General features: G+C 33.7%; 2 protein-coding genes and 1 long non-coding RNA gene across 15 annotated transcripts in view; 2 read left to right on the top strand and 1 right to left on the bottom strand.

The window, feature by feature from the left end:
• The window catches only part of LOC111400143 (xyloglucan glycosyltransferase 4-like), a 12,668-nt gene extending 12,319 nt beyond the window's left edge, over positions 1-349 (top strand). The window contains exon 5 of the mRNA XM_023027580.1: positions 274-349. Within this exon, the coding sequence (XP_022883348.1) occupies positions 274-349 (76 nt within the window). The remainder of the gene's footprint in view (positions 1-273) is intronic.
• Positions 350-3,299: 2,950 nt separating this feature from the next.
• Positions 3,300-4,196, top strand: LOC111400862 (zinc finger AN1 domain-containing stress-associated protein 12). Its single transcript, XM_023028304.1, has one exon. The coding sequence runs from the start codon at positions 3,390-3,392 to the stop codon at positions 3,915-3,917; it is 528 nt and encodes a 175-aa protein (XP_022884072.1). The 5' UTR covers positions 3,300-3,389; the 3' UTR covers positions 3,918-4,196.
• A 353-nt stretch (positions 4,197-4,549) lies between these two features.
• LOC111400860 lies at positions 4,550-8,506 on the bottom strand. 13 transcript variants are annotated; one of them, XR_002703876.1, is made up of 5 exons: positions 8,105-8,504; positions 5,954-7,754; positions 5,685-5,760; positions 5,298-5,347; positions 4,550-5,200 (listed from the first exon to the last, which is right to left on the bottom strand). It is a non-coding gene; the product is annotated as an uncharacterized LOC111400860 (long non-coding RNA). The 13 variants fall into 13 exon arrangements; XR_002703871.1 differs by having other exon boundaries at positions 4,550-4,791; positions 4,970-5,200; positions 5,298-7,754; positions 8,105-8,506; XR_002703877.1 differs by having other exon boundaries at positions 4,550-4,791; positions 5,060-5,200; positions 5,298-7,754; positions 8,105-8,506.
• Between the last annotated feature and the right edge of the window lie 806 nt (positions 8,507-9,312).

The raw sequence follows: 9,312 nt of genomic DNA, 5'->3' as shown, positions 1-9,312 counted from the left end.
TCTATTTTTAATTAAAAAAAAAAAAATTGGATTCTTGTAGCTTTTTTTTTTTTTTTTCCCATTTTTCATTCAATTTTTTTTTTTGGTGAAAAATATCTATTTTTTTTTTGAAATTATAAAATTTTATATGAAAATTTATAATTAAATTTAAACATATTGATTTTTGTTTATTTTTTAAAAGTATACTATATAAATAATACTGAATCATATATATGTATAATTTTGATTATTATTTATCTAATTAAGGTCAATTTTTATTTTGTTTTATTATAGGGGAAGGAAAAGGGGAATTGTGGGAACTAACATCTCGTATGTGAGAATTTCATTACATTGTACTAGATTCACGTGAATTCTATTTTAAATGAAAATTTTTAAAAGTCTTTTGAATTCTATAAAAGCCTATAAAAATTTAAAATGAAAGTCCATAGAAATCTACGAAAAACTTCCACTAATTCCATACAAAACTATAAAAAATATAAAAAAATCCACAAAAATTATCATTTAAAAAAAGCTCATCAAAATTTTCGAAAGTCCAAATTAAATACACCCACCTTAAAACTTGTCTCATTTAAAAATGAAAATTGTCATCTAAAAAGTGTATTTATGTAAATATTATGCCAAATTCAACTATTCAAGACTATGTAAGTCGAAGAAGTCAAATATCAAGTCTTATGAACCTAGGCAAACCTAAACATAATGAGACATTTTTCTATTTATAATATTATTTTAAATATTTCAACCAATAAATAAATAAAATAATGTGCATCTCAGATTTATTAGAAATTCATATCTACTTTAAGTTTTTTCAACAAAAAATTAATTTCAAAATTATAAACACTATCAATATTTAATAATGAATTTTTACAATTAAATTAATATATAAACACGAAAAAAATACCACCAAATGCCCAAAAATCAAACGGCTGGCAATATTTGCTGCTCCGCCTCATACTTTTGTTATTATATTTTTGTTTTAGGTTTTCCAATTTAAAATTTTTAAAAATGATAATAAAATAATATTTTAAATAAATAAGTAGCAAGACGATAATTGAAAAAAAAAAAAATAAAAAAAATTAATCGATTACTTGCCCCGCCTCCTAGAAGTCCTCAATTATACGAGGACAAAGATGATTGCCCTGGTCCATTGTCATCTTTATATTCTCATTTACTTATTTATTTATTTTAATTATATGTTTTCTACAATTTAAATTAATATAATATGTAACAATAATCGGACATGTTTGAGATGTAGCATATGTGATGAGTTGTCGGGACGAGATGTATTAATTTTATTCTTTATTATTTAAAAAAATGGTTTATTTTGACAAATATATTAAATTTATTAATTTGTCAGAGAGATAAATAAGAAAATGGATATAGCATTATTCTTTAACAAAAGACAAAAATGTAGAATGGGAACCTAAATCAAATCAAAATCGACAATTAATTTTAATCACATATTTTATGAAATTGACAACGTTTCAATCATACATTTCATCAACTTTTACCAAAATATACTAAAAATTTAATTTTAATTCTCACTAAACAATATAATTCATTTTTTATTACCAATTCAATCATTTCACTTTTAGCCCTACTTATATTGTTTTCAGAAGAATGCATTTTTGAATAATGTATTGATGAAAAATATATGGTCAATAAATAAGAAATTTTTTTAATTTGAGTGTAATATTATTCTATTGAAGAATATATGAGTCAAATGACTATTTAAAAATATGGGCCTGTTTAGAAGCAATTTTTCCTCCCAAAAAATTAATTTTCTGACCTTTATTTCACTATTTCAGCCGTCATATTTGACTTCTTCTCTCACATATGAACCCCACTTTTCTCCTATATATATAGGGATGTCAAATGGGCCGAGTCAGCTCGGTTCGTCAAAGCTCGAGCTCGTCAAATGATGAGCCTGAGCTCGAACTGAGCGGGGGGTCGATTCCAAAGAGCTGAGCCCGCTCGGCTCGTCGAGCTCGACGAGCGGCTCATGGGCCGAGCTCACGAGTCGAGCCCACGAGCCGGCTAGTCCAAAAAATGAAAAAAATTGAAATTTTATCAATAAAAATTGAAAAATTTTGCAAAAAATAAAATTTCATGAGTTCAAAAAAAAAAAAAAAAATTTCACGAGCTCGCCCACAAGCAACGAGCCGAGCCCGAGCTTGGCTCGTCAAGAGCCCGAACCGAGCTCGTGGGTTAATGAGCCGAGCCGGCTCGGCTCAGCTCGGCCCACTACCACCCCTGGGCACATTAGGCAATTTTCGTAGTATAATCCACCACTAAAGAAGAAGAAAAAAAATTAAGAAGATAATGATCCCAGCACACTGATGGTTAATGGTCGAGTCTTTGTGACAAATTAATATGCATTCTGTAAATCACAAGATTAAAAGAAACGAGCATGTTGAGGTCCAACCTTAAGCATGACTACGAACCTATTTCTAAAATGATTAATGATAACTTAGAACATAAGACTTCTAAACTTTGGATGAAGGTCAACCTATGAACACACAATCAGATCAAATTGACCATGAGGATGTCGTTTTCAACAAACATAATCATTATACAACTGAAAAGTTGCTCCTAATAACGTCACCACTTTCGAAATAATTAATCCAATGAAGACAAGTAGCACATTCGATGTCAACACCGTATCATACGAATAAGAGAGAAAGTAATGATTGTTTAGACAACAGTAATCATGATATAAGTTACAGCTACGACCTAGGTGCAATGATGACTTGATTAGTCGAATTTAACATCCAATAAAAGTCCCTTTAGACAGGGTAGTGAAACACAAATCCATTTAAATAAAAATTCGTTACTGATATGATTTTGAACTATATCGAACCCCCAACAACATGATTTAGCCCTTTTTTGTCCTCTATTTTTCAAAAACTTATTTTCCTCGAATTTGGTTCAACCACATTTCATGAAATCTATAACTTTTATCAATTTTTTAACCATGCATTTCATCAATTATTATCAAAATCAGATAAAAAAAAAAAAAAAATAGGGGCTGACTTCGAAAGTATGTTCCAAAATACTGCTTGCACAAAAAATTGCATTAAGCCCAGCTCAGTCAGGCCCAACAGCCCAGCATCAATTTATGTTTCAGATCCAGGCCGACATATCTACAATTCAATCCAACACCTCGTACATTCTGGATCGTTCGATTTCTGAAGCCCCAGTCCTCGCAGACGTGTGGGTCCCACTAATTCATATTAAGAAACCACATTTGACGATATTATTTTGGCTTCCGCCCCAAGCCACCGACCTCCATCTCCTATAAAATCACCTTTCCCCCCATGGCGGTAACAGACAATTTCATATTTTCTAACAATTCTACCAACAAACCTTTCTAAAAGAAAAGATAATCAACCATGGATGGAGGATCAGAAGCTTTTCCAGATTTAGGGAGGCACTGCCAAAATCTTGATTGTCATCAACTCGATTTTCTCCCATTCACATGTAATGCTTGTAATAAGGTATTTTGTTTAGAACACAGATCATACAAATCCCACGCCTGTCCAAAATCCGACGTCAACAGCAGAAAGGTGGTGGTGTGCGAAATCTGCTCCGCCTCAATTGAGACCACCGGCCACGACGGAGAAGATGAGAAGAATATTTTGGAGAGGCACGGGAAGTCGGGAGATTGTGATCCTAAGAAGAAGAAGAAACCGGCTTGCCCTGTACGCCGGTGTAAGGAGGTTCTGACTTTTTCCAACACCGCGACGTGCAAAATTTGTCAAATTAAGGTTTGCTTGAAGCACAGGTTTCCGGCTGACCATGCGTGTAAGCCATCGTTGTTGGATAAAAACAAGTTTTTGGTTGCTTTAGCTGCAAGGAACGGGAAAAATTGTGGAAAGAAAGTTGTTGCTCCGACCACACCTGCTGTCGAAGCTTGTTGACGGATTTCGCCCTACTTTTTAGCGCTCGACTCCAACTAGTCAATTATTGTCATATTTGGCACGATATACTCGATAAAATCAAGGAAAAATACAGTGTAATGAACATTTCTATTTCTTTAAGAATGCATATTTAAAAATGTTATGAGAGAATGAAAATGTTACCCGGGTTTGTTTGCGAAATTGATTTGTGTATCTTGAACCAACAAGCACAAAATGTACAAGTCACAAATATGAACACGATCATTATCAACTCGGGTAAGTCAAACAATTATTCCCTTAGTCCCATTTTTGGGTTATTTGCTGCCGACAAATATAAACTAATCTTATTTAGCCCCTGTTTGAGGCATATTATTGGACAAAAAAAAAATGAAAAATTTGAACCTTATCCATAACATCTAGCCTTTATTGTTGACTTCTCATCTCTTGTGTGGAGGCCAACTTCATGTACAATGGCTAAAATTTTCATTTTAATGAAATAAATAATGTGTTCCAATCACCAGTTTGATCCATTATGTGACGAATGTAAGGTTTATTAGGAAAATAGTAAGAAAAATTTACATTTTTAACTATATTAATTGCATTTTCTTAATCCGTTTAAAAATAGAAACAAGCATATCTTTATGCGACGGAGGTGCTATAAAACAAGCATTTATTTCATAGCATGGCATCATTGTACGTATGTTCACAAACTGCATCCAATAACTATCAATTCGTTACATTCCTAGGTTTTTCATATCGAATTCCTGATTCTTAATCCCAGATTCATAAACATTCTTCACCTATAACCTAATGCACATGGTTGCAATGTGCTTGCTTGTGCTGTTGATTACTTTATACGGGCCAATGCAGCAAGATGAATCTTCTTCCTTGGTCCCTGCAAAATAGCAAATCAGATGAAATCAGTGTTACATCCTCCTCCTGCACTCGAGGAATCAATATTACTACTTGCAATTACATGACGTCGCTTGGAAATTAGATGATGCCGCTATCTAATTGAGGTTGGAACAAATCATACTTTATTCAAGCAGAAACAATGGTGAGAGACTTCTTACCTTTTGCTTTAGAGAAGAAGCAGAAAACTTGACACTTAAATTTTAATGGCATTTTATGACATAGAAAGAGGTATTTCCACCAGTCACAACCTTGGGGCTATAAATCCATGATCATTATGTTACAGTCTTTCGTTATTTTGTGTGTTCTTCTCAGCTTTTTGGCGTTTGATAAATGATTTTTGTCGTGTTTTTGCGTAATTTGACGGTGACATGAAATATGAGTCCTCTAGCCTGTCACCAACAACAGTTCAAATAAACACGAAAAGGTTCACCTGGGGCATGCATCCTACGATCAATTATTTTAGTCAAAAATGAATGAAAAAAATACCGTGGGAATTTGCAACTCTTTCAGATCTTGGTCGCCCATTTGCTTCAGTACTGCAATATAGGATAAGCCTCTATATCAAAAAATTAGCCAATGAACAATAACAATGCTACATTCTTCAGTGAACTACAAGTCAACACTTGAAGAAACTTCTTTTGTGGATATGCCACCACCACTACTGCTTACCATCTTGTTATTCGCATTATTTATCAGCAGTTTACCATCTATACATTCTTAAATTATCATAACAATATATGAAATAATCACAAGACTTCAAAATCTGCAATGGCGAATCATTTTTTCCCTACAGTACAAGACCAATGCCTATATGAAGTTAAAATAAAAAGGCACTAGTTTTTGCATTCTTATTCTATGAAAGTGATCCCAAACCTCAGCTTGAAATGAAATAGCATATTCCCCAACCAAGTGAATGAAGCAAGCCCCTCACAGTGAGAGGTTGTTTGTCCTACATAAAATCAGAAAGAACCTTATTACTACAACAAAGTTAGTCTGCTTCAGATGAAATGCGGTTAGGGCATATTAATTGTTAAGTGAAAAGTCATTTACGATTATCAATCCAATTTGCCAGCACTGTTGTTTGTTTTAGAAAAGTGAAATACCTACTAAGTTTTCATCAATCCTATAAAAGAAATCTTTACCTCTAGAATAATCTAATTATGACTCCAACCCCTGATATAAAACATTAAACATTTATGAATTTAACAAATATTTCCATCCACATCTTCTTCGAAAGCCATAGCTTATGCGAATAGCAACCTGCTGAAAGGATAGACACAAAAATTGAAGTATAAGTGGTTACTTGGGGGGTGGGGGGGACATTTATCAATGTTGATCCGGTCACTATAAGATGATTAGCATAATAATTACATAAAGCATCTTGCCTAAAATGTGAAACAAGGATTTCAAGCGAAACCTTAATTGAAAGAACACGAATTTTGTAATCCACCAAATTATGAAAAAAACTAACGAATTTTATTAATTCAAAGTTGATAAAAAGAAAAATGATGAATTAACCCTTTATTTACAAGGGTTTACATGAAAACCTACTTTAAACAAACTAAAATTGCAAAGAATTCAAAATAAACTAAATGATAAAAATAGCACTAAAACTTTAAAAGCAGTTTTCCAGAATAGTATTACGGGCCCAAATCAGAGCTCAACTGCCATACTTGCACTATTACTTTTTTCTTTTTCGATCCAATTTTTCTTCAATCCACTCAGCCATCTATTCTACATCAAAAGCCTAAAGAGTAAATCCCATGAAGAACTACTGCTAAGTGCTTACAAGGTTGAAAATCTATTTGCCTACTAGATTTCATTATCTACGGCGTGCTAGAGTACTTTTATTCTATATAGTGCAGGTTACCAAGGAAGTCAATGTATCCCAGACAAATCTCAATTTTCAACCACTAACTTCTGACTCTATTAGAAACAACCCGTGCTAGCACGAAAGAGAAGCTAAGAGAAGACAGATTTATACAGGGTATGGGGATAAGGGCATCTGGATTCTGGACGTGCCACCACTTGCTGAAGGGAGTCTTGTAACCAGCCTGCCAGAATCTACAGGGGCGCTCGAGATCATAAGAAGAGAGCCCGTTGATCTAGACGGATCCAAGAGATTGATTGTCAAGATACACCCAGTTCTTAAAGTATTTTGTACTCGCCGCACTTCATCAGTTGTCATCCTGGGGGTTGAAAATTCCACTAGAGGATCTCATAACTACCTTGGACTTGGTCCATCCAAAGTCCAAGAAACATATGAACTTAATGGCGTCCCAGCTTCTTCTGTTGTTTGTGAAATGTTTTTCAAAATGCTCCTTTCAGGCGATTCCAGAGACCGAATAGCTCTTGAAACTTTCTCATGCAGTTCCATCTCCTTGAACTCCTCTATCCTGTGCTCTATATCCTACTTATTCTCTTGTGCATTAGCTTCAAGCGGAAATCTTTTAAATCAACTCATGGATCTTCTAAGTCAAGTTTGATACCCAAAGAAGGCATTAAAACAAGAAGAAAAGTTCAGAAGTGCGTATCATGTGATGGGGATATAAAATCACAATATAGTTACAAGGTGCTGATTTAAGTACTATATCCATTCTGGCAATTGTGTTCGGAGCTCCCGCTCCTTGGTTCCACATCACTTCTTAGCCTGTAAATAACTAAATATAACAAAAGATAATGACATCAATTCTAAAATTATTTATTCCGACGTGTGTAAATCATCAAATTTTCAACCTCAGCTATCTTCAGATTATTTACACTTTGAGGAAGCACCATTGACTTAACTAGAGAGGGTTACTGAAAACCGACACTGTTTGTTAAGTAAGAAAATGAATGATCAAAATGGCTCCCAAAAGAATCTGCTGATAATCTTTTGCTTCCTGATAATCCACGAGCATTAGCACGACCAACAGAGTTTGCCCATGGCCCCTTCACGGCTTTCTATACATTCAACACACATTGAGAGAGAATAAAATCAGGTAACAATAAAAACCCACAAGGATAGCTATATTTTTTTGCATATTGATGTTTGGTTGTTTATAATTTGTCAAAACTACTTTTTATCCACACATTTCATTGGTTTAAAATTTAAACGGACTATAATCTCTTCCCAAACATAAAATGAAGCATCATTTTTTTATTTAAGCTAATAATCATACGCGTGTATCAATTCATAAAATTAATTATTTTGAAATAATTTTCAACTGCATATATATAGACACTACATATACAAGCTTAATATACGATAAAGAGAAATTAGAGACAAAAAAAGTAATAATAAAAATACATACTTGACACGAGCCGCCCAAGGTGATAGTGAACTGTAGCTTCGATTTTGTAATTCCCCAAATCCCAACAGCTCGAATCGTCCCTCCAACTTCCAGCACAGCTGATAAAAATGTTATATAATTAAGCTCATGATCACAGAATCTTTCGGCAGATTGAAATTGGAAAACGAGAAAATATATTAAGGATCAGCAGTAGATGAACTCCCGAACCCTAAAATTGCAACTTGATTTTTGCAGCAATTAAAAATTGAGACGAGAATTAGGAAACAAATTTAGTGAACGAGAGAGAAAAAAAATTAATTGTCTTAAATTTGCTATTTGGACTTGGGCGGTTGACAGGCCCACGTGAGTGGACGCCCGTGTACACTTAACTACATTCTTAATTGTTCATCACTCAACGTCCTTGCCTTTGATGGATAGTTGAAGTTTAAAATGTTAAATTTAGGTTATTAAACTCAAGCTCGGTTCTGTATAGAGGCAGATGAGGCAAGGGTCTCAGGCCCAACAATTTAAGGGGCCTCTGAGTTATTTTTATTTATTTATTTATATTTTTTTTAGGCTCTCCTAAAAAGGGGAGTAACAAAAACAATTTAAGGGGCCTCTGAGTTAGGCTTGGCATTGTATTGTCCAGTTCTTACAAATCAAAATCCAAATTATTGAAGAACCCAAACCGCCAAACGACGTCACAAGTACAAAGAGCGATTTTCTCACTGCTCCAATCTCTAAGTGTAGTCCGTCGACTGCCTAGCACTACCCCTATGTACGTTAATCTGATTTGTGTCGTTGCGTTTGTCGTTTTTGCCTTTTGTGAAAAGAATTTATGGGGTTTTCTTTTTGGTGTTTATTTGTGTGTGTTTTTAGATGTGTTTATTTATGGGTCTATGATTTTTTGTGGATTGCAGGTGGTAATGAAAATTGAAATTGATTGCAAGGTTAGCGCCTCGAAAGTTTCTTTCCATACTTCCCCAGTCAGATGACAATCGGTATAGAATTATTTCTTTCTTCATTCTAATTTCTTTTATTTTACCAAGCGAAATGGACATCAGGACATATATAATATGATAATTATTTTGAGAATATTCAAATTCCCGTTCAGTAAAACTTGTTTTGATTTAATGGTGCTTATAGTGAATGCTTGAAAAACCTAAATTGGATAAATAGAGGGAGAGCATTTTTTATTTTTATTTTTAAAATTTGTGTCGCATGATTTT

The sequence above is a fragment of the Olea europaea genome, chromosome 10 (genome assembly GCF_002742605.1).
Source record: "Olea europaea var. sylvestris chromosome 10, O_europaea_v1, whole genome shotgun sequence".
NCBI classification, from domain to species: Eukaryota; Viridiplantae; Streptophyta; class Magnoliopsida; order Lamiales; family Oleaceae; genus Olea; species Olea europaea.
Note: the sequence above shows the minus strand (reverse complement) of the source record. Positions and strands in the feature narration are given on the sequence as shown.

Coding starts and splice junctions, on each gene's coding strand:
- LOC111400862 (XM_023028304.1), top strand. CDS start 3,390: ATGGATGGAGGATCAGAAGCTTTTCCAGATTTAGGGAGGCACTGCCAA.